Source organism: Rana temporaria, chromosome 10, assembly GCF_905171775.1.
Source record: "Rana temporaria chromosome 10, aRanTem1.1, whole genome shotgun sequence".
In the NCBI taxonomy this organism is placed as follows: Eukaryota; Metazoa; Chordata; class Amphibia; order Anura; family Ranidae; genus Rana; species Rana temporaria.
In genome coordinates, this window is record NC_053498.1 from 68,777,240 (window position 1) to 68,803,115 (window position 25,876).

A 25,876-nucleotide genomic window follows, 5' to 3' on the forward strand; every position below is an offset into this window, starting at 1 on the left:
GGCATGGTTAGGAAAGTTGAAATAACTGTCTTAGCTGCTGACTTGGCTGTGATATCAGCAAGGGCGTTTCCTTTTGATATGTCATCTGAACCTTGAGTGTGTGCTCTACAATGGATGATGGCTAATTCTGATGGGAGTTTTATGGCATCTAGCAATTGTTTTATCAATTGGGCATGTGAAATGCGCTTTCCGTCGGCTCCTATATATCCTCTGATGGACCATAATACTCCATGGTCAAAGACAACACCATGAGCGTACCTGGAATCAGTATATATAGTCACCGGTTGATTGGCATATAGGGTGCATGCTCTTGTTAAAGCTACTAACTCGGCTGCTTGTGCTGACTGGTGATTGATTGGTTCCGCCTCGATGACAACATCAGGTAATTTTACTACTGCATAACCCGCATGATAAGTGTTGTCATTTGGGCGGGAGCAAGAACCATCTACAAAAATTACATCCCCTCTTTCCAGAGGGGCCTTTTGCATGTCTAATCTGGGAGATGTCATGACTTCTATAGATTCTAAACAGCTGTGTTCTTCCGCTATAGTGTCATCATTGGACTTCAGTCCTAGTAGTCCATTTAAGATCATTGCTGGTCCTGCCGTGGTGGAGTTGTACTGGACTTTTAGTTGGGGGTTACTCAGCAATATAATCTCATATCCACTCTGTCTCTGGGCAGACATATGTTGTGTGTGTATCCCTTTCAGAATAGATAACACATCATGAGTTGTGTGTAGGGTGACCCAGTGTGAAAACAGTAGCCATTTCGACAACCATAGCGCAAGTAGCCAGTGCTCGGAGGCACGAAGGAAAACCCTGGACTTGTAGAGGCATGACCTTAGAAAAAAATGCGACTGGTCGCATCTTCCCACCGTGTTCTTGGCCGAGAACGCCCGCCATGGTTTTACAATTGTCTCTTGCATATAAATGGAACATTTGACTATAATCAGGGAGGCCAAGACCAGGACTTGTCATCATTGAACATTTCAATGCCCTAAACGCTTCACACATTTCTTCTGACCATTTAACATTGTCGGGTGAATCCTTTAGTGTGGCTTGTCTTAAAATGTTATCATAGAAGGATCCATTGTCTGCAATAGCTTACCATCCCAAGGAAAGATAACATGTCTTTCTTGGTGTGTGGGGTGACCAGGCCCACGATGGCATCGACCCGTGATTTGCTCAAGCTTCTTACTCCCTTTGAGAAGACAAAGCCTAAGTATTCCACCTTCTCTAAACACCACTGTAACTTCTGTTTCGACACTTTGTATCCACATTCTAACAACCATAATAATAATGACTTGCTATCTTCCTGGCTGGCCTCTGCTGACTGGCTGCAGACCATCAGGTCATCAACATATTGCAGCACTACCGAACCTTGGGGGGGGTTCCATGGCCTTAGTGTGGACTGTAGTACAATACTAAAAACCACGGGGGAGTCCACATATCCTTGCGGTAATCTTGACCAAGTCATTTGGCGCTTCCCATCAAGGCTAAAAGCAAAAATGGGGCGTGTCTCTTTGTCAACAGGTATGCTGAAGAAGGCATTCTTCAGATCGATAACCGAAAAATGGGAGGCTTCATGTGGGATGGTTGCCAGAAGCGCGCTAATGTCTGGGACTATTGGCGCAATGGGAATAACTAAGTTGTTAATAGCCCTTAGGTCTTGCACAAAACGGTACTGGCCATCGGGCTTTTTTACTGGGTTTACTGGTGTGTTGTAAGATGAGATACAATACTCCAGTATACCTTTCTCCAGGTATTCTTCTACCTGGGGAGTGATTCCTTCTATTTTTTCTGGTGACAAAGGATACTGTTTTTGGTAAACTGGCATAGCTTGGGGTTTGAGGGTTGCTTTATACGGGGTACAATCTATTAAACCCGTGTCATGATTCCCTTCTGCCCAGATTTCGTTTGGCAGGTCTAGTGGTAGACTTACACAAATAAAATCTTCGTTTCTCTGAGTCACCTTCAGATTTGGTTCCACCGAAAAACAGGGTGAATCTACAATCAGTCCTCCCCCCTTCTTATCCACTGCGATGCTCAAATTTAGTTTTTCAAAGAGATCTCTACCAAGCAGGTTCACTGGGCACCCGGGTATTATACTAAAAGCATGGAAGCAGATCAATTTGCCTGTACCATCGGTAACCTTCAAGCGATTAGTCTTGAAGGTGGGAGTTGATACCCCGTTTATTCCCATAGAAGGCGTTGACCTTTCCCTTGGACCAGAATAATTACTTGGTGACATTACACTAGTAGTCGCCCCGCTATCGACGATGAACGCAAGTTTTCTTTGGTTTACCGTTAAGTCTACGAGGGGCAGTTCCTTCCAAGTTTCTGTGATTTGTGGGAAAGTCGGGATATCAGCCTCCGGGCACCATCAGCGTTGTTGCTGTTGGTTTGACCAGTTTATAGGGAATTTATTCCCTGTTGAGGTCGCTTGTGGTTGTTGTTCAGTGGACATGCTGTTGTTTTGGGGTTGGTAGTTTTTTCGGGGTCTAGGGCAGTCCCTGGCCCAATGATTAGGGTCTCCGCAATTGTAGCAGGTACCCTGGGGGTACCTAGGCTGTTGTGGATCTCTCTGGTTCCTACCTCTCCCATATTCATTTCGGTTTTGACTAGGGTAACCTCTACCTCGTCCTCTGCTCATTCCCCTCCCATACTGTGGGGCATCAATCTTGTCAGTAAAATGGTGGGTACTGATAGTTGGTTTTTTTATCTCAAAACATCCAGCAGCCTCTTTTTCAAAAAGATGCTTCTGGAAGTCTGGCACCGTATCGGATGGCCAGGAGGAAACCATTTGTTTGATGGGGGTGACGAGGTGAGGCAGAGTATTAATCAGAAAAGTGGAAATGAATAATTGATCATTATCCTGTATCTTTAAACCGGCCTCTTGAACCCAACAGTCATGGAATCTCTTCCAATATTCGGGGATGGGTTCATCTTTCTTTTGTTTGCATGCTAACGCGGTGGATAGGGATGATTTTTGTTTAAAAACTCTCTTCATTTCATTTTCCAATTCCTCCCACATTTTGGCCACTCCAACTTCCGTGTTTAATGCATACTGTCCGGCTAAAGGATTGGATGGAGGTGGAGGTTGTTGTGGTGGGTCTACTGCCTCCTGTTTTATCTGTATTACACTAATGGAAGTTACCTTTGTCCAATCCCATTCTGACCTAGGACCAATGATTCCATCTATTATCAGACGCATGTCTTCCTGTGTATAATTCCTACCCTTACAAGCCTTCTTTAAATAATTTAATGTTCCCAATGGGGCTGCCGTGGGTTTGGGACAGTTCTTTACTATTCTATCGATGTCTTCCAACTCTATGGGCTTCTTTACCAGATAATTCCCCATTGTCATAAAAGGAAAATGCTTATTGTCTCCTTCGGCAATGATCGGGGGCCCAGGGGGGTTTGGATTGGGATCGGATGCATTATATACTCTTCCACTCCTACTATGGTGTGGGGAAACCATTTCGTCTTCTAAAGTATCGATAGGTTCCGGCATTTCCCGAATGGTCAGAGGGATTCGGACTGTGACACCGGGAGACATCCGGACTCTTGACAGTGGTCCTGACCTAATTGGGCTATGGGTAGTGGCCCGCAACATACTTATTCTCCGTGGGCTAAGGGTAGGTGACTCCTGAATGGGTTGGTCGGGTGCTGTAGGTCTTATGTGATATGCTCCTTGTGGGTCATTGACTGGTTCTATTTCGGGCAGTGCGGATACTATGGCCAGTGACTCAATATCACGTTCATCCAGTATCGGGTAAATATGACTGTAGGGCGGGGGTGTAGTGTAAAATTGTTTAGTGTTATTTTGTTGAATATGGCTTGGTTTGGACAAAGTGTTCATCCGTTCCAAGTCATGACACTTCTTTGGGTCTAGAACTTTAACTAATTTCTTCTTACCCTTTTTCTGTTGAACTTCTTTCCAGTACGGGGCATATTGTAACCAACTCAACCCTCCTTGCTCCATATATTCCTGGTCCCACCCTGGGTCGGGACCATAATATGGCCACACTGTTTTGTCTAAAAGACATAATCCTTTCACCATATCCATGTGGAAGGGGTCATTGGCGCCCTCCCGTGGAAAAGGGTTGGAACTATGCATGGCTTCGGTCCACCCTGCTATATTATCCACCCATGGGTTGATTAGGAAATAATCAGTCCCGCTAACCCTTGCTACATATTCTTTACATGTTTCTCCAAGTTCTGGTACAGGGGGTGGTTTACTACCTCCTTGGCCCATGGTTGTAAACAACGGCGGTCCTCAGAGGGGTAAGTCCACCTTAATCGGTGACCAACGCTACCGGGTACGCAATTAAAATCGTCGTGCCAGACGACTTGAGAGCACGATCCTATTCTTCCTAGTACCGATGGTGCTAATACTTCGTTGGGGGAGTTAATTATTGCCCGAACGACAGAATGTAGTAGTATCCCGTCCGTATTTGATATTATATAGGTAACCCGTGGTTCTCCCTTGTTACACCAGTGACAGCTCATCTGTTGCAGAACGCTGATGGTTCGTTCTGGTAGATGTTTTTTATCTGTTTGTAGGTTATACCGATCAAATTACGGTCTATTTCCCCGTGGAAATTGATATTATAATATATAGTCCTACACTTGGGGTTGGTGGAAATAAACTGGGTCCCCAGGAACCTTCTCCTTCTAGGTGGGATTATGGAAACTAATTTAGCAAAATCTAAATTGCAGTGTGTTATATCAAAACTCAAACAGTGGGTACAAAGGGGACACGTCATGTATCCTATCACGGTTTATGCATCGAGGTATGGAACGTTCACAGTGCTCGACTGCCACAGGTTGCCCCGTGCGTCTTCCCAAAACGTGAACTAGTCACAGTTGTATTTCAGCCGTGCTGACAATACGGAGCGGTTCGAATGCAGCGTGACTACTCTGGCATTCTCATCAGATAAAGGACATTTAGTAAATGACTCGAGTTTGTCCACTTACCAACCAAACTCGTTGAGTCATACAAACAAATTATCTTACACTTCTATGCGATAGATAAGAAAAGCATAAAGATTTTTTCAGACACAAAACGAGCGAATTTTCTAACTCTTCTAAGCCTCCCCGAGACTTGATATCTCTATTATGTGTGGACAGTATTCCCGGAATACCTCAACACTTTTTGGTTCTATTGGATCTGAGTTTAATCAGCGCCCCCGTCACCTCACTACAATCGGTTACATAGAAAAAAAGATTTCTACTTACCGAGTGAGTAGGTGTTCGTGGACGATGATTCTCAGATCCCGGACGAGCCCCCACTGCTGTTGGTGGTTGAGACCCCCGGTCTCACAGATAGTCCCTGACTACCTGATGGCGCGCTCGTGTTGTGTCTGCAGGCCTGGGAGATTGGTTTCGTTTCAGAGAAGTAACACACACGGAGACATATAATTGTGAAACCAAGCTCTGTTTATTTTTGGCTCGTTGCTGATTATATAGGGGGAAATGGGGGCGTACATCATGGCTTTCAAAATACATATAACAATTCCTATGGGTTAAACGTTTCAGAGAAAAACAATCGTCATTTAGGGGATTTTTAGATTTTTAAGCGAGTAAGCATAAAAAAGCAGCTGACTGTCTGAGTCTTCTACGTGACCCTTGATTGCATCAGAAATGGAACAACTCAGCAAAAACACGTATACACTTATATTGCTTATGTGGCTAAATTATGTCTGTAGAAATGGAGTATATGCATACAAAATGGAGTACAAGCTGGATTGAGCTTCTGTCATCCCTCACAGTACTGAAACGACGTTCCCTTTCCCCCCGAGGGGTTGGAACAAAAAGAGGGTAAAACTATTTCTTGACTCCTGTGAAACTTCGAAGTCACTTTAGGAAGAAAGGCTGGATCGGTCTTAAAAACGACCCGATCCGGAAAAATAACACAAAAGGGGGGTCTGATTGATAGGGCTTCTAACTCGCTGACCCTCCTAGCAGTGGTCACTGCAACCAAAAATGCTGTTTTTAAGGTTAAATCCCTTAGAGAACAATTGTCTAAGGGCTCAAAGGGAGTACCTGTCAGGGTACGCAACACCAGAGACAGGTCCCAACTGGGGAAGGGTGGACCTCGAGCCGGTCTCTGTCTGGTTAGTGCTCTAAAGAATCTGACTACCCAGGGATTGGTGGCCAGAGGTCTTTCTAAATACGCAGTAAGTGCCAAAACCTGCCCTTTTAGGGTGCTAACTGAAAGACCCTTATCTGCCCCACACTGAAGAAACTCCAGGACAGCCGTGGGGCTCTGTACAGAACAGGGGCAATTTACACACCATTTGTTGAAGCAAAGCCAAACCTTCTTGTAAATTTTGCGGTTCTCCTTCTTTCTACTATTAAGGAGCGTGGCGATTAAACCTTCGGAAAACCCCTTGGATATTAGTATGGCTTCTTTAGTAGCCACGCCGCTAACCTCCACCTGTGAACTTGTGGGCAGAGGACTGGGCCCTGTGATAGAAGATCCTCTCGTTGAGGTAGAAATAAGGGTGGTTCTGTCGCCAACTGTTTGAGGACTGAGAACCATGCCCTCTTGGGCCAGTAAGGAGCTACCAGGACTAGAGAGGTGTGCTCTGATTGGAATTTTCTCAGAACTGCTGGCAAAAGTACCAGAGGTGGGAATGCATAGCATCTTCCGAACTTCCAGCTTTGGGACAGGGCATTCACCCCCCGTGCTCCTTCTCCCCTGTTCAGAGAGAAAAAACAGGGGGTTTTCGCGTTCTCTTGACGCGAAGAGGTCCACCTCCAGAGTTCCCCATCTCTTGTTCAAGAGATGAAAGACCTCCTGGTTGAGGGTCCACTCGCCATCCCTCAGTTGCCTTCGACTGAGGAAGTCTGCTGTCACGTTTCTTTCCCCCCTCAGAAAGACTGCTGAAAGGGAAAGGGTGTGGATCTCGGCCCAGCTCAGAATCTCTGATGCCAGGGCTGACAAACTTTCGCTTCTCGTGGTGCCCCCGGAGTTCTTCCTGAAAGAACCTGAGGGCTAGGCCCACTGCCCTCAGCTCCTTCCAATTGGAAGATCTTTTCAGATCCTGGTGACCCCAGGTACCCTGTGCTGGAAGGGATCCCAGGTGTGCCCCCCAGCCTTTGCCGCTTGCGTCTGTGGTTACCACCCGAGACACCGGGATAATCCACAGACGTCCCTGCCTTATGTTGGTGGCCTTCCTCCACCACCAGAGGGATCTTTTTACCTGAACTGGTACCTGGACTAAGGAATCTAGGGTTTCTAGGCTGTGATCCCAGACTTTTAGCAGGAAGGCCTGCAGGGGGCGAAAATGAAGACCTGCCCACTGCACAGCTGGGAGGGCAGATGTCAACAGACCTAGGGATGACATCAGAGACCTTAACGACACTTGCTGATTGCTTTGGAGGGAAGCCACTGTCCAATTTCTTGACCTTCTCTACCGGGAGGAACACTCTTGAAAGAGTGGAGTCCAGCAGGTACCCCAGGTAAGTGATCCGTTGTGATGGATTTAAACTGGACTTTTCTAAGTTCAGTAACCACCCTAGGTCTGTTAGGACCTTCTTGGTCACTTCCAGGTCCCTGGATAGCTGCTCTGGGGAAGCTGCGAAAAGAAGCAGGTCTTCCAGGTAAGCTATGATGGACACCCCCTGAAGCCGTAGAAACGCTATGGGTTCTGCCAGGATCTTGGTAAAAATCCGGGGCGAAGAGGATAGCCTGAATGGCAGAGCCATTCCAGGTCCACAGCCAATCGCAGATATTTCTGAGAACTCTCTGCGATTGGAACGTGCAAGTATGCGTCTCTGAGGTCCAGAGATACCGTGAAACAGTTGTGGGGAAGGAGGGCTCTGACTGTGTAAATCGATTCCATGCGAAACTTCTTGTATGAAATGGATTTGTTCAGAGGCTTTAGGTTTAGGATTAACCTGTACCTCCCTGAGGGCTTTTTTACCACAAAGGTATGTGAATAAAATCCCCTTCCCTCCTCTGCCCTTGGAACTCTGAGGATTACATTTTGATCCTCCAGCTCCCTTAGAGCCCCCAACAAGGCTTCAGACTTTTCCTTGTCCCTGGGTAGTTGGGTGATTAGGTATCTCTGGGGGGGGGGGGGGGGAGATGAAAATTCCAGTCGGTATCCCCCTCTTATGACCGCCAGGACAAATTGGTTTGGGGAAATTTATTCTCATTGTGGGAGAAAGGTCCCCAGTCTTCCTCCCACCCTGACTAGAGAGTCATGGGTTTTTAGGGGGCTGGACAGGAGGGTGAAAAAAAGGGATTTTTAATAACAGCTTACCTGAAAAATCCTTTTCTTGTAGTACATCACGGGACACAGAGCAGCATAGCCATTACATATGGGTTGTGTACCTTCAGGTGATGGACACTGGCACTCTCCGACAGGAAGTTCCCTCCCTATATAACCCCCACCCATAGTGGGAGTACCTCAGTTTTGTAGCAAGCAATATGCATCCCAAAATTCCCCATAAGAGGGGTGGGAGCTCTGTGTCCCGTGATGTACTACAAGAAAAGGATTTTTCAGGTAAGCTGTTATTAAAAATCCCTTTTTCTTTATCGTACATCACGGGACACAGAGCAGCATAGCCATTACATATGGGATGTCCCCAAGCAATGCTCCATGAGGGGAGGGAGACAACCAGAAAAAAACAAACAGGAGGTGCCACCGGACAGGAGGAGGTTAAATTGCGGCCTGGAGGACCGCCTGCCCAAAAGCTGAATCAGCGTTCCTCCTAACGTCCATTTGATAAAACTTTGCAAATGTGTGGACAGACGACCAGGTCGCTGCCCTGCAGACCTGAGCCATAGGGACCTGGTGATACGCTGCCCAAGAGGCACTCACAGCTCTAGTGGAATGAGCCTTAACCGATAAGGGTGGACTTTTCCCCTTCAGGCCATAGGCCTGTATAATTGTCTGCCTAATCCACTTAGAAATAGTGGCTTTAGACGCTGCCTGGCACTTCTTGGGCCCTTCTGGCAGAATGAATAAGACGTCAGTCTTACGAATCTGGGCTGTAGCTTCCAAGTAAATCTTTACAGCTCTAACTACATCCAAGAAATGTAGTAACCTCTCTTCCTTAGAAGAAGGCTTTGGAAAAAATGATGGAAGAATCACATCTTGATTAAGGTGAAAATTAGACACCACCTTAGGCAGGAAGGACGGAAGCGGCCGCAAAACGACCCTGTCCTTATGCAGTAATAAATAAGGTGCCTTACATGACAAGGCTGCCAACTCCGACACTCTTCTGGCGGATGCCATGGCCACCAGAAACACTAGTTTCCTAGTCAAAAGGACCAAAGGGATTGCGGACAAGGGCTCAAAAGGCTGCCTTTGCAAGGCCGATAGAACCAAATTTAGATCCCAAGGATACAGGGGAGCTTTAATCGGGATTCACCCGAATGACACCTTGTAAAAAGGATTTCATTAAAGAATGGGCAGCCAAAGGTCTCTGGAAGAAGACCGACAAGGCAGACACCTGCCCCTTGATTGTGCTGACCGCCAAACCTTTTTCCACTCCCACTTGTAAAAACTCCAGGATTCTCCCAATGGTATATTTGCGGGGATCCCATTTCCTGGTCTCACACCAGGTAATATAGGCCTTCCACACTCTATAGTATATTAACCTGGAAACTGGTTTCCTTGCGCTTATAAGGGTGGAAATGACCTGCCCTGAAAGGCCTCTGTTTCTGAGAATCAGGGACTCAGCCGCCAGGCCGTTAAATTTAGGGCCTGTAAGGCAGGATGGTAGAATGGCCCTTGTGAGAGGAGGTCCGGACGTAGAGGGAGGACCCAAGGCTCCTCTACCGTCATCCTTTTTATCAAGGAGTACCAAGGTCTTCGGGGCCACTAGAATCGCTGGCTTGCGTTCCCTTTGAATTCTGTGAAGAAGACGGGGTAGCATCCGTATTGGAGGGAAGGCATAGATTAGCGCAAACTGATGCCAAGGGCACACCAAGGCATCCGTCCCGCAGGCCAATGGATCCCTCGTTCGAGAGACAAACTTTGCTACTTTGGCATTGAATCTGGACGCCATAACGTCCACCTCCGGAGTACCCCACTTCCGGCAAATGTCCTGGAACACTTCGGGGTGGAGGGACCACTCCCCTGGGGACATCTGTTGGCGGCTGAGGAAGTCCACCTGCCAATTGTCTACCCCGGGGATAAAGATAGCTGAGATGCAGGGGACATGGGCTTCTGCCCATGAAAAGATCCGATCTACCTCCCTCTGGGCTGCCTGACTCCTGGTGCCGCCCTGGTGGTTTATATAAGCTACGGCAGTGGCATTGTCGGATTGTACCCTTACTGGGGAGCCCTGCAGAATCTCCATCCAGCCCAAAAGAGCCAACCGAGCTGCTCGGATCTCTAAGACATTTATGGGTAGGGCTGATTCTGCCCTTGACCATTTCCCCTGTAGGGTTAAATCGTCTAGGACTGCACCCCAGCCCGATAGGCTGGCATCCGTGGTTACTATCCTCCAAGAGGGGGGACTGAACGATCTTCCTTTCAGAAGATTTTTTGTGACTAGCCACCAACACAGACTCTGCCTTACCGCATAGGGAAGAGAAATGGGAAGATCCAAGGCCTGGAGTCTTTTCTCCCAGGCCGTGAGAATTGCTCTCTGTAGCCTTCGAGAATGGATATGGGCATAGGGCACTGCCTCGAAGGTGGCCACTAGCTTTCCCAACAGGCGCATGCAGAGGCGTATAGATGGCCTTGTGCTGCTTAAGACTACCTGGATTAATTCCCTTATCGAGTCTACTTTGGACTGGGGCAGGAAGATCCATTGTCGTCTTGTATCTAAAATTAGACCTAGATACTCCAACCTTCTTGTGGGCTGTAAGGCCGATTTGTCCTGGTTTAGAACCCAACCCAGGGACTCTAGGCAGTTTACTACTAGCAACACTGCCTGATTTAAGCCGGCCGCTGAGTGGTCGACTACCAGAAGATCGTCTAAGTAGGCCATGACCAGAATGCCCTGTTCCCTTAGGATGGCCAACACAGGGGCCAGGATTTTTGTAAAAACCCGAGGGGCCGTGGCTAGTCCGAACGGAAGGGCCACGAACTGATGCCGATAGTTTAGGGCAAAACGCAGAAACCTGTAATGGCCTGGGAAAATCGGAACGTGCAGGTACGCGTCCTTTATATCGATGGAGGCCAAGAACTCCCTTCCTTGAAGGGCGGCCACCACCGAGCGAATGGACTCCATTCGAAAGGACCGGACTCTTAAAAAGCGGTTTAATGACTTTAGGTCCAGTATAGGCCTGACGTCGCCGTTTGGCTTTGGGACAATGAAGAGGTTTGAGTAAAACCCTTGTCCTTGCTCCCCTGCTGGTACTTCCATAATCACTCCTTGAGATAGGAGTCGCTCTAGGGCGGACAGAAGTGATGCCTGCTTTTGAGGGTCGCCTGGAAGTCTTGACGCTTGAAAGTGAGGAGGGGGGAACTCCCGAAACTCCAGCTTGTACCCCTGAGTCACTGAGGACAGAACCCATTGGTCGGTAACTTTGGCCCCCCACAACTCCGAGAAGAACCAGAGTCTTCCCCCCACCGAGAGAGTGGGGGCACCCCTTCACAAGGCTGCCTTAGGGGCAGCCTTAACCGGCTTACGGTTCCATGGTCTCTTGTTCCCTGCAGCTTGCCCCTGTGGACTGTTTGCAGCTGCGCGTCCAGGAGGCCGTCGATACTGCCTAGAGAATGAGGGCCCTGGGACTGGAGAGGTTGGACGCTTAAAAGAGGGACCCCGGAACCTTTTCTTAACCGGCAAGAGGGTGCTCTTACCACTAGAGATCTTTTGTATATATTTGTCAAGATCTTCTCCAAACAATCTTTCTCCCTGAAAGGAGAATCCAGTAAGGAGTTTCTTGCAGGGGGTTTCTGCAGACCAGTTTTTCAACCAAAGCAATCTCCTCATATGAACCAAAAATAGGGATAAGCGAGAAGCTTGTTGGATCGAATCCTTGATTGCGTCTACCGCGAAACATAAGGCCCTAGGTAGGTCAGCCAGATCCTGAGCTTGTTGGGCTGCTTTGCTTGGTCTTTTAAAGCCTGGCAGACGCCAATGGCGGCTACAGCCGGCTGGACCACTGCCCCCGCTGTGGCAAAGGATGCCTTCAATAAGGTCTCAAGCCTTTTATCCACAGGGTCTTTAAACATGTGGATATTGTCTACTGGACACGTTAAAGACTTATTGACACATGAGATGGCTGCGTCCACAGTAGGGACAGCCCATTTCTTTGAAAACTCTTCCTCTAAGGGGTACATGACTACGAACCTTTTGGGAGGCAGAAAAATCCTGTCCGGCTTAGCCCAGTCCTGAAAAATCAGGTCCTTTAACAAAGGATGTACCGGGAATACCAAATTGGCTTGGGGCGCTTTCAGGGAGCCAAATGAGGATACCGCGGAGGCCAGAGGCTGAGGCACAGGTATCTTAAAAGCCAACCGCACCATATCCGTTAGGGACTGAACCCACAGTCTTTCTGCGTGAGAAGCTGAAAAAGGTTCCTCTATTGTAGAATCCTCAGAACCTAAATGGTCAAGGTGATCCTGAGTCTGGTCTCCTTGATCTTCCAATTCGTCAGCGGAGAGGATATCCTCCTCCAGAGACTCAGACCTGGGAGACGGGGGATCTAACCCGCTTCTTCCCTGCCAAAGATGCCGTAATTAGAGCGGCCATCCTCCTTTCCAATCCACCCAAGGTGGAGGCTAACATCTCTTCCGTCACATAGGAAGGAGCTGGTTGAATAGGGCCAGCCGTAGCACCTAGCAACCCTGATGGCTCACCTAGGACAACAACCTCCGGGCATTCCGGAGCAGTAGGGGCCGCTGGATTTTGGATATCCTCAGAGCCTGATGGAGAACTCTTTGGTTTAACCGTCTTAGCGTTTTTAGCGCTACCTGCACCCTTAGGAGCCATAATATACAAATTCTGAGGCACTCCGCTAGTATACAACTGACTGTAATAGCTGGAGGAAATACACATATAATCAAATAAATGTGAAACAATAGGATAGGGTAATGTTAGAGGGACTCCAAACCTCCCATAACCTATAAAAAAGGAAAATCAATACTGAGCCCCAAGGGCTTCAACTACCAGTCTGGTATTGACCCCCTAATGCTGGGCTAGGTGAGCACCCCTAAGTGTTCAAAGGCGCTGCTTAGTACACAGGCTTTGAATGCAAACTTTTAAGCCAGAGGCTCCTTTAGTAAGGTGTACTTCCAACAACTGCCACCGGGTGTCACTGTGCCAGAAAGCTCTGTCAAACCTTCCTATGCTGTAGCCAGCATCGCTGCTCCGTGTCCCTTCACAGACTGAACAGCCCTCCAGGATTTATCCTCCCTGTGTGCAGGGAGGAGGCGTCCGGCGTCAACCGCCCCCTCCCCGCGGCGTCGCGAGCGCGCGCACAGATAAGTAAAGCGTGCGCCAAACGCCGTCAGGGGAAGCAGGAAGCCATGTGGAGAGGAGCATCAGGACCTGAAACGCTGGAGCAGCAGACACAGGTAAAAGGAAGCTTTCAACTGTCTCCCTAATGGTATGGTTCCCTCTCTGTGGAACACCCTGCCCAAAAAAAGGCCCTCCTTGTGACAGAAGCAGCAGCAGCCTACTAGCCCAGCCAGGGGAACTATACCTGGGTGCTTTGAGCCATCCCGTTTGAAAACTTTGTGGTTCTCCTTTGCCCATGCACAGAGGCATAAATAGGCTGCCCAAGAATCCCCTGTAGGAAGCCTACTGACAAACCAAGTTCCGTAGGCCCCCTGCTTACCTTTCCACGCCGCAGGGTATTGCTCTGCAAGAGGCCCAATCTTCCCCCTTTACCGTGGGTATGGTCATAGACCTTCAGGGACCGGGGTCTTAAAAGAACACCACACACCTGGACCTATACAGCACCACTGGCAACAGGTATTCTCTAGGTATAGAAACCAGACCTGGAACCCAGGGTCCAGCCCTCCAAGGAGAGGCATTATAGGCAAAACCCCATCCACGAATTGGGGCCCGGGTACCGTCCACTTTGGCTATGAAGCACCTTGGACGGATCCGGTCAGCTGGCCCTGGTCCCAAGGACTACTACAGGCACAGCCTCAACGTGCACCAACACCTAAGACACTGGCGAAAAAAACTGAGGTACTCCCACTATGGGTGGGGGTTATATAGGGAGGGAACTTCCTGTCGGAGAGTGCCAGTGTCCATCACCTGAAGTTACACTATATAACCCATATGTAATGGCTATGCTGCTCTGTGTCCCGTGATGTACGATAAAGAAATCGCCCCACCTCTGCCTTTGCCCTTGGGGGTCCAAACCCTCTTTTGGCCTGCCCCTTTATGTTTTTGCGGACGAAACCCCTTTCCTGTCTGTACCGGGGCTTTTCTTTTAGGAGGAAAGGCCTTCTTTTTGTCCGCCGTGCGGTCTAGCACTGCTTCAAGGCCTGGGCCAAAAAGCAGGTCACCTGTAAAAGGAATACCACACAACTTGGACTTAGAGGCGCTGTCGCCAGTCCAAGTCTTGAGCCAGAGGGCCCTTCTGGCTGAGTTAGCCAGAGCAGCCGATCTGGCTGACATACGGACTGACTCCGCTGAGGCATCCGCTATAGAAGCGACTCCTTGCAGGATAGTAGGGAAGGAAGCTAGAATAGTTTCCTTTTCCGTACCAGCTTCAATATGCTCCTGAATCTTAGAGAGCAATGTTCCAGATTGCGGGCCATTACCGTGACGGCAAGTTCTGGTTTAAGATTCCCGATAGTAGAGTCCCAAGTTTTCTTTAATAGGGAATCCATTCTTTTGTCCATGACATCGGACAAAACCCCCATGTCCTCAAACGCCAAATCTGTGTTTCTGGACATTTGGGAGAAGGCAGCGTCTAATTTGGGGCTTTTGTTCCAAACAGACGAAGGATCCTCTGAGAAGGGGGAATCTCCTCTTTAGGGATCTGGAGAAAAAGGGTTTTCTTTCAGGATCCTGCCACTCCTTAATGGTCTCAACCAGTATATCATGTACTGGAAAGACCCTTTTCTCTTGCTCCTCCAGACCCCTGTACATCCGATCATGGAGGGTAAGAGGTTTGTCGGTTTGGATACCAAGGGTTGTGTAAACTGCCCCTAAGAGGTCCTCTACCTCATCCAGCGACAACTTGTACCTAGAGGGCTTCCTGGACTCCCCGTCCTGGTCCTCTCCATCTGATCCCTCTTGAGAATCAGAGGTGGCACTATCCGGAAGAACTGGTTCCTCTTGGGAAGGGCCTGCGGGAACGTCTGCCATAACTGCTGCAATGGGTATGACAGGAGCAGGGCCCTGAGCCTGTGGCTGGGTTGTAACCTGGGTGGCGACAGCCATAGGCTATAACCTCTCAAACAGGGATTTAAATGAGGAGAAAGTGGACAACAGCTCCTTTACAGAGGCTGCGAGCCCTGATTCCTGTTCTAATTCACTCTCCCTGACTAAGGATTGAATACAATCCCTACACAGGACCTTAGTCCATGATTCTGGGAGGACATCCCTACAGGAGGCACACTTCCTCTTTGAGCTATGCCTCCCACCACCTGTTTTTTCAATGGCCTTCTGATATACAGGAAGGGCAGAAAAACAACAGTTTTAGAAAAACATAAACTTAGTTACAACCCTGGGAGTGCACCTAGCCCCCTATAAACACTGGGACTAAGGACTCCCCCTCCCCTGGCCACCCAGGGGGCTTGCCTCCCCATGCATTGAACCCTACATGGAGGCAAACCTAAGCTAGAGAGCGCCCCTCCCCAGGGTACTCTTAACCTTAGGCTCGCTGGAGGTAGCGTCAGTTGTCAGGGCTGGCTCTGGAGATGCTGCCGACATGACCGCAGGTGGCTGCTTGCTGAAGAGCTTCTCTTCGCCTGTGCGAGATCTGACTCCCTCCAGCGTCCGCCCGGACCTCCTATCAGCACCGTGACCCGGAACCGGAAGTCGTGGTTCAAAGGGGAGACATCCGCTCTACGCCGGAAATGATGTCACCCGCCGTCCAACCCGCTCGGTTCAAAAAAAATTGCGGCCTGTAGTAACAGGGTGAGCCTCGATGTCTCCCTCGCTGCACCCCTGTAGACGCGATAGGGGTCCCCCGCAACCAGCAGCCGTGCTCGGCGTGGATGGGGTGGCTAATGGTGGGCCTGAAGATTCACCTGAAAGCCTCTGCTTTCTTAAGGTAAGAAAAAAAAATGGCCTCAGTCCCCTGCCTGAATTGGCCTAGGTTCCCATGCACAGTGTCTCCCCACCGGAGGAAACACAAATACTGAGGTCTGGCAGGGGAAGTAAGAAATTTATGGGCTGGCGCAGTGTTTCCTAGAGGAAGAGGAGGAGTATCTCTCAATTGTGGGCTGTCCTGAAAGACGGGAGGGGAAAAATGTATTTGCCTGACCTGGCGTCTTCATCCTTATCCTTGGTCTGGCTATCAACTAGACCTTCTTCCTGAGCCTCGGAGTCTGAGAGAAGAAGGTCCCTAGCCCTCACAACCTGTGGTCCCGGGATGGATGAGCTCTCCTGTGAGGAGGGGCCAGCTGCCAGGAGATCAGGTTCCCTGTTCTTTAAGGTGTCCTTAAATTCCCTTCGCGTGGAAAGCATTTGAGACTGGATAGTCAGAAACTCCTTCATGATTAGAGAAGTTTCCTTCCCTGTTAGCTTTTGGATGCATTTAGCACAAAAGGGCTTGGAGTAGTCTGCAGCCAGCTTAATGCTACAATTACCACATCTTTTAGCTTTAGAAGTGTGTTTTGCTGGCATGCTAGAAGCTTCCCCCAGGGCAGCAACCTCTTCCCCTGTAAGGGAAAACACCAGAAGACAACATAGTGAGATAGGTGAAGGAGGGGGTGGGAATAAGGACCCACTGTTCAGTACCCGGGAGGGGGACCACCAGCCCCAGGTTTTTAGCTGAAAATAAAACGTTTTGCTGGGGGAAACACAATCATGAACTGAGGTGCACGGGGAGGGGCGGGGTGTTTAAACCTCCGATTGTGTTTCCTGTCAGGTGGAGCCAGTCTACACTCAAGGTGACGTCCTGGAAGACGACTTGAGTAAAAAAGTTATTCCACACAAAAGTAAAAAGTCAGAGGTTAATTTATTCATTTTTTTAAAAGACAAATGTCAGCGTATTAGAGTTGTAGCCACATACATACAAATAAAATTATAAATAACATTTTTTCATAAAACTTTAAAAAGACAAGCAGATTTTTTTTTATAGCAATTTTCTTTGTGTCAGTGTCTTGTTTACCCAGTGGTAACGGTCAATGCGAGGAGCTGAGACTACTGCAGACTGCCTGGGGTACTTGTAGTGTTTGTTTTGTGGGGGATAGCTGTGTGGAAAATAGGAGGATGTAGATTGCTGCTGATGGTATCCATCATTTTGATAGTTCTTTCTACGAGGAAACTGAGACCAAGACTGTAGAGATTTGAAGTCTGTACACTGCAAAGCAAAGATCATGTTAAATAAGCAAGACAGAAGTTGTGAAACCAGTTCCAAATCATAAGCAAGCATATTCAGTAATGTAAAGAACCATGTCCAAAAGCTAGTTGCCAACTGAACCAGATTTTTCAATGCCCTAACAAATTTAGATAACCCAGTGGAGTTCTGTATATCTACTTCCCGTTTCTTCTACTCAATTTTAGGATTTTGACATTCCTTGAAGACCAACAGGTTCAATATTTAGCAAGTTCATGCAATGGCCTAGAACAGTGACCCTCCCACTATGGCCCAGTAAATGGAGAGGTCCATACGGGCAGGGTACCATTTAGTTGCCCAGTTCTCTTGCTTAAAGAGCTAAGAAAGAATGTTGACCTTAAAGGGGTGGTTCCCCCTTAAAACAAATTTCTAACAATACATTCGTAAGACCCGTTACACTGCGGGTAGGCTGGCTTTTGTTTTGTTTTTTTAGTACATACCTCGATATCGGCGTTTCGTCCCTTGGCGGTGGGCGTTCCTAGTTGATTGATGTTCCTCCGACGGGCACATACGTGACGTCACGACTTTCCGAAAGAAGCCGAACGTCGCTGCGCAGGCGCCGTATAGAGCAGACTCTATACGGCGCCTGCGCAATGACGTTCGGCTTCTGTCGGAAAGTCGTGACGCGCAGTATTTGCCCGGAGGAACGTCAATCAACTAGGAACGCCCACCGCCAAGGGACGAAACGCCGATATCGAGGTATGTACTAAAAAAACAAAACAAAAGCCAGCCTACCCGCAGTGTAACGGGTCTTACGAATGTATTGTTAGAAATTTGTTTTAGGGGGAACCACCGCTTTAAGGCTACAGACATGCCCTAGAAAAATAAACATTTATACATCATAGGACAGGCAAGGGAAAGGCACACGGTTATGCCATGCATGTCAAGTTGCCATTTTTTAGTCCTAGAAGACAGACATTTACAAATAGAAGGCATGAAGGTGTAAATGGTCTAAAACCTTCCCAAGCTCAGGTCTGGATAGAGCCTCACACAGGTACTGTTCATGGCCCCAACTAGCAGATACAATCCAGCAGCATGTTTAAATTCAAAAGCATAATCAAAGAAACTAGGCATACTCAGCACATATATACACACAAACTACATACCTGGTAGATGCTGTTGGGATTGCTTACTGTAGGAATAGTCTTTGGCTCTTTAATAGTGGTCTCCTCATCAGAAGATGTACCAGAATGGTAATCTGAAGTGGCTTTCATAACAGCTGTGCTAATCCGTTTAGACACATTGAAGTCACTTTTCCCCACAAAACTGGCAATTGTAAAAGGGTTATTTTTCTCTCCATACCTGGAAGAAGAGGGATGCATTATTTTATACAACTAGACTCATGACATAGGAGGGAGAAGGGAAAATAAACCCATACATTGAATATCAAAACACTTACTCAAAGAGCCTATGCCTGCACATAACCCAGTTCCCCCCTGAAGGGGCAAGATTGCACTACAGTCATACTAGTAAGAATAAGTTTACACTTTCTTAAAGTCATCATGAATACAATGTTTTATGGTGCACCCCAAACATTGAGCACTACTGTTCAACCTTCATGGTCTTTAAAGCAGTAATAAAGTAAAAACACACAGGCCCCTGGATGGTGCAAGTCATAATGTGCTAGCATGGACTGCAGACTAGCCCTAAAGCAAAGCCCTCTAGCAGTATGCTGTCACCGCTTCCAGGGTCACAACAATGTGAATGCAGTCAGTGGACAGCAGCATACTCCAGTGACATCAATGTTTCGCTTTTCACTGTACCTACAGGCAAGTCATACACACTGTCAGACTAAATTCCAACCGTCCAAAATGTGGCGACGTAAAAAAAAAAAAAAAAAAAAAAAAAAAAAAAAAAACACTACAACGAGCCGAGAAAAATTAAGTTCAATGCTTCCAGAGGATCCATCAACTTGATTCTAAGCACGTGTGGGTTTTTTCTCCGTTGGAGTTGCACACAGACGATAAGAATTCCCGATTTTGGGAGGGGGGGACCAATTGGAAAAAAAAAAAGTTACATTTCTAAACACTGTTGGAAAAAAGTCTGATGGGGCCCACACATGATTGGAATTTCAGATGAAAAGTCCAATCGTGTGTACGCGGCATTAGGCTAACTTTAGTATATAAAGCATTAAAAATGTATAGCGACATGTTTACATTTCAGGTTGCTTCCTGGATAGGCCAAAATCAAGTTGTACATCCCAGAAGTCTTCATGGGCATCCCCCCTTTGTCTGGAGGAAGGGGGCTGGGCTTTGCGTGCCTGAGCTAGGGGCAGATGGATCCCAGGAAGTAAATGCTACATAAACTGCTCTTACTCAAGATGGCCAAGCTAGAAATGTTAGGTTTGTGGTCAGTGAGTTTGTTAAATAAAGCAAAGAGGAGACGAAGGGATGAACAAGTTTGCTTTGAATATTAAAACAATTAAAAGGAAAAAACATTTTTTGCCAAAATTACTGTTTACAGGGTATAGAGACATAATAGTTAACTGATTCCTTTTAAAAACGATTAAAAATAGATAAAAATCAATCATATAATTTTCCCTTTTTAGATGCAAAAATGAAACTGAAAGTAGTTTAGTCTTTGCCTGTTATTTTATGCCTCTGTGCTGGACAGTGCCATAGCATAGAGAGTCATGGCTAGGAAAACAAAACTAAACTCTCCCATGACTTTTTCATACGGAGTCAAACAACCAGGAAGTGTCCAGAGCAGTTTTTACAGCAACATCAGAGCAAAAACGAGCAATGAGGACATGAAACCAGGACTGCAGTAAGGTAAAGGAAGCTATTTAGCTAACAAAAAAAAAAATCCCTTTAGTGACCTTTTAAATAGTTTCAGTTTAGTGCTCCGATCAGTTGAGTTCGGCTTTAAAAAAGAAGGTTCATGGAACTCGTTAAAGTGATCATTGCATCACCTCATTTAAGCTCAGTTAACGCAGTTTAATTTAACCTGCTCACAGTACTTTGCAGTGCCTATAGCTGCCACCAGTAAAGTACTGGTATGCACACTGGTGCTCCTAGAAGCATGATCCCATGACTGCTGTGTCTGGACAGCCAGATGCCAAAAGCCATGAGCAGCCAGTGTATCATGTGAGCTCTATGACCAATGTTGTCATGAATGGAAGCCAACGTATATTTATGTCAGTTTGAATTTGCCACTGTGCGCGCCTGCCACAAGCTCCGTGACCGCGCACTCAATGTCCGCCGGTGTCCCATGATTGGTCACAGAGTTGAAGAATGGGGAGATGCTAGTGTTAACACAGCATCTGCCTAGTGACATGTCACCGATAGTCTGCTCCCTCTCAACGGGTGCAGCGACATGTCACTTGTAATCACTCCCTAGGACACTTTTAACCCCTTCTTAGCCCCCTAGTGGTTAACTCCTTCACATGTATACACTAACCAGTGCATTTTTATAGCACTGATCGCTGTATAAATGCGAATGGGCCCAAAATGGCACCAAAAGAATCTGACATGTTGCAGTAAAATAAATAAAAAAAAAAAAAAAAAAAAAAAACTCTATCACCTATTTTGTAGACGCTATAAAATATGTAGAATACGTAGCGACATAAACTGAGGAAAAAATAGTTTTAGATTTGGGGGGGGATATTATAAAAAAGTAAATAAAAATAGCTTTTTCTTCAAAATGGTCACTATTTGTTTATAGCGCAAACAAATAAAACCACAGAGGTGATCAAATACCACCAATAGAAAGCTCCATTTGTGGAAAATAAAAGTCAATTTTGTTTTGGAGCCATGTCGCACGACCACGCAATTGTCAGTTAGAGTGATGCAGTGGCGAATCGCAAAAGTTCTCTGGTCTTTGGCCAGCCAAATGATCCGGGGCTTAAGTAAGCTGTGATTTATGAAAGCCATTCATGACAGCAAAAACGATTGCTTAGAACAGTGATGACCACTATTAGCATAAACTACACAGTCTACTTTAGAAAAGGGGTGGTTTGGTTGGGTATTTACCAAAGAAATAGCAGAGTATATTTTGGCGAAAAGTTATGAAAAAAAGGTTTGTGCAGAGGCACGTCTAAAATTTAGGGGAATGAATATAATATATATATATATATATATATATATATATATATATATTTATTTATTACACATACACACCCCACCACAAACCCTGCGGAATTTAAAAATCAAAAAAAAAAAAAAAAATTGTGTGCAGTGTTGCATCACTGAGCAATTACCAGTTAAAGTAGCAGTGCTGAATAGCAAAAAAAAATTCCCTAGTCATGAAGGGGCTAAACCCAGCAAGTTGTTAGCAGTTGCAATGCCTTAACAAATGGTGTCCATGCCTAGTTTGATTGTATGGATGGTTTCAAGCTAGTAAGTGACAATTGACTAAAAGGAACAGACGCAACACCTACCGGCAGCAAACCTCAAATGGATCCACCCAGATAGTCATTTCCGCCGGCAGTCCAAGATCGTCATAATCTACATTGCTTTCTGCACATGCTTGTGCCAAAACAGAGTCAACACTCTGACACTTGTTTATTCTTATGCATCTTGGGGAGAGAAAAAAAGTTAAGTGTTATACTGCTCATAAGATCTAGATCAAACCAGTTAAAAGAACAGACTTCTAATTTTTTGTTAACTGCATCTAATCTTAGGCCCCTTTCACATTGAGGCGTTTTTCATGCGGTACAGCGCTAAAAATAATCCTGCTATACCGCATGAAAAAACCTGCCCTGTAGTGTTCAATGTGAAAGCCCGAAGGCTTTCACATTGAAGCGGTGCGCTAGCAGGAGCGCTCCAAAAGTCCTGCTAGCCGCATCTTTACCGTGGTACAGGAGCAGTGTGTTCACTGCTCCTATACCGTGCCTTCCCATTGAAATCAATGGGAAAGCGCGGTAATACCGCCCGCAACGGCCGCTAGAGGGGGTTAAAACCTCATCACTAGCGCCCGAATATCGCGGTAAATACGACGGTATAGCTGCGCTACAAATAGCATGGCTAAACCGTCACCGCGGCTGCACGCCTCAATGTGAAAGCAGCCTTATGCTTTTATTTTATATGCCAGAAAGACCCAGGGTCCTAGTGGTCAAGGCCTACAAAACGCCACTGGAGACCATAGACATTCAGGCATCAGTAAGAGGGTGATGAGCCCGTCTGCGAGATCATGACATTTACATTTACATCGAGTGCTGGTTCACACTAGTGCGATGTGAGAACCCTGCGAATCCAGTGTGGGTTCCCGCATCGCACCGTGGTTCACAGATCTCAATGTAAAGTTAACGACACCCCCAGGATTGGTTAGATCAGTGAAAACTGAAATGGCGCAGGAATCTGATCGCATAGGTGTTAACACCCATGCGATACGATTACAGGGCAGACAAAAAAAAAAAGTCCAGCACCATTTTGGTGCGATTTCAGACATTGTTTGCATGACTGAAATTGCATCGCACAGCCATTGCATGTGATATGAATAGCAATGCGGTGCAAATCACATGCAATGTCTGGCATTGCACTAGTGTGAACTGGGCCTTAAGAGTTTAGGGGGGACAGAACAGCGATTCCCTTTTCAAATGAAAATTTCTCAGGTCCCAGGTAGTTACACACAAAGCATCAACACTAAAGCTAGGGGGCAGGTCCCAGGACTTCCAACCCATGGAAATGCAATCAAGGACTGGCTGTTCTTGGCAAAATATCTGCAAATTCATCATAGTCAATGAAGTTCATGGAAGCCTGCAATGGTGTATATTTTTAACGTCTAACTGAAAGATCGTGCACAACTTACCGAAAAGCTTGTCCTTTGGTTGGATTTTCTACATACCAATGAGATCTATATCTTGCAAATAGTACGGTGGTCAGTTTAGCTGCAAATTGTTCAATTTTCTGCTTGCTCAGCTTCCTGTGCTTCTTCACAAGCATTGTGATAAAGACTACTGTGGCAGCAATTTCTTCTTTCATGGTAGGACAGTCTTATTGTGGCACAGGATGTTGGAATAATCTTAAGAAAACAAAATCCATGGGGGAATCAAAACTAAACCCATTATGCAAGGGAACGATAAAAGACTGGTTTACCCCCTACAAAATTTAGTGTTGTATGAACAAAAAAAAAAAAAAAATTAAAAAAAAAAAAAAGGGGGTACAACACTGGCTGTTCCAGGTATCACCTACAGAAACCAGTATGAAAATTTCAGTCAAGGTTAGGAGCACAACAGAATAAAGCTATCTGCTCTTGGTTGCTGGCAACATATTACATTTAAATACTAATTACACTTCCAACATCCCCTTAACAGGACATTTACCTACACTATATCATGTGATTTGGGGTACACAACCACACAATTTACCACCATTATACTGGGGGCAGCTTATGCAAAAAACATATTTATTTTCTTCTCCCCCCCCCCCCCCCAAACAACAAAAAAAAGCCAGTAATTTGACTAAGACTACTATAGTTCCATGACCAACCCACACCTCCTGCTCACCTGAAATCAAGCTTGTACTCTTACACTCTGGCCGGGGTTTAAATAGGCTGGGACTTGGACTCAGCCTAATGCAGGTGTCCCTGATACACATGATATTAGTTAATTAACTCAACAGAATTCCAGACTAGAGAACCAAAGCAAAGCTTGTCTGTTGTCTTCCTGTATCTGTAAAGCACTAGGATCCGTATAATGTTCTATGCATTTAATGTAGATAGTAGAGCTAGTGATGCAATTGCAAATTGCTTGCCTTGTTATTGAAGTGCAATATTTTACATCTATATGTTAGATTTATTAGCTTGCACATAATCATTTTAATCTTTTTTTTTTTTTTTTTACTTCTCCGGTTTCCAAGTACACCCTCCACTCATAGAGCAATGCAGTTTACAAACATGTAAAATAAGGAGGGACTGATTTTTAGTACAAGAATAGGAACAGGGATGAGCTTGGGTTTAGTCCCACCAGGAAGCTGTCAAAGCTGTCAGCCAATCACAGGCAGGGGAGGCATTCACCGACCCCTCCCCACAGCCGCATGCATACACATACCTTGTACAGTGGCTGCAGGGCAGGGAATACCTCCATCACCTATGACTGGCTGCCAGCTTTGATAGTCTCCTGATGGGTTAGCTCAGGTGGGTTCAGACTCGTGCCCAAGCTGACACTCTAATATGGAGATTCTGTAACCCTGCAGCACTAAAAAAAAAAAAATCTCATGAAAGATGTTATACTGTGGCTGGCATTAGAAAGCTCCATAAGGGCTCATTTACACTTGCTGCCAAGGAGATGGCTGTGGATTTATCACGTGCCCCAAGCTGAAAAGGCAGCTGGGCACAGCTGTGGGGTTTTTAGGGTAAAAACAGGCATGAAGTGGAGATATACACTATACTACCAAAAGTATTGGGATGCCCTCCATTACACACACTTGAACATTAACCAGTTACCTACAGTACAGGGCTCTTTCACCCCCTTCCTGCCCAGGCCATTTTTCAGCTTTCAGCGCTGTCACACTTTGAATGACAATTGCGCAGTCATGCTACACTGTAACCATGTGGAATTTTTATCATTTTCTTCACACAAATAGAGATTTCTTTTGGTGGTATTTAATCACTGCTCGGATTTTTATTTTTTACAAAAAAAATAAAAGACCGGAAATTTTGAAGAGTTTTTTTTTCTTAGTTTCTGTCAGTATATTTTGTAAATAAGGCCCCTTTCACACTGGGGCGGGAGGCGCGGTGGCGGTATAGCGCCGCTAAAAATAGCGGCGCTATACCGTCGGAATTGCCGCAGGATTCGGCCGCTAGCGGTGCTGTATTAACCCCCGCTAGCGGCCGATAAAGGGTTAATACCGCCCGCCATGCGCCTCTGCAGAGGCGCATGGCGGGCGGTATTACCGATGTTTGCCATTGTTTTAAATGGGAAGGAGCGGTGAAGGAGCAGTACACATACCACTCCTCTCACCGCTCCAAAGATGCTGCTTGCAGGAGATTTTTTTATCTCCTGCCAGCGCATCGCCTCATTGTGAAACCCCTCTGGCTTTCACATTGAGAAGGCTGGGCAGGAGTTTTTCAGGCGGTATTTAAGCGCTATTTTTAGCTCCGTACCGCCTGAAAAACTCCTCAGTGTGAAAGGGGCCTAAGTAATCACTGATGTGCGTTGATGAGGCTGCACTGATGGGCACTGATGAGGCGGCACTTATGGGCATTGATTAGGTGGCACTGATGAGGCACTAATATTCTGCACGTATGGGCACTGATAGGTGGCACTGATAGGCAGCACTGATGGGTGGCACTGGTGGGTACTGATAGGTGGCACTGACTGGCATGGATAGGCTGTACTGATGGGTGGCACTGATGGACAGCATTGATAAGGGGCACTGAAAGCCAACACTGACTGGCTTCACTAATGGGCACTGATTGCTGGCACTGGTGGCACTCTAATGTAATCAGGACACTGATCATCAGTGCCCTGATTACATCTCTCACTGTCCC

At 46.6% G+C, this 25,876-nt stretch overlaps 1 protein-coding gene across 1 annotated transcript; it reads right to left on the bottom strand.

Moving 5' to 3' along the window:
• Positions 1-17,046: 17,046 nt before the first annotated feature.
• On the bottom strand, positions 17,047-23,443 carry BTG4 (BTG anti-proliferation factor 4). Its single transcript, XM_040325391.1, has 4 exons — positions 23,195-23,443; positions 21,825-21,962; positions 18,553-18,748; positions 17,047-17,410 (listed from the first exon to the last, which is right to left on the bottom strand). Exons 1-4 carry the CDS (start codon positions 23,365-23,367, stop codon positions 17,183-17,185), a joined length of 735 nt encoding a protein of 244 aa, XP_040181325.1. The 5' UTR covers positions 23,368-23,443; the 3' UTR covers positions 17,047-17,182.
• Positions 23,444-25,876: the final 2,433 nt, after the last annotated feature.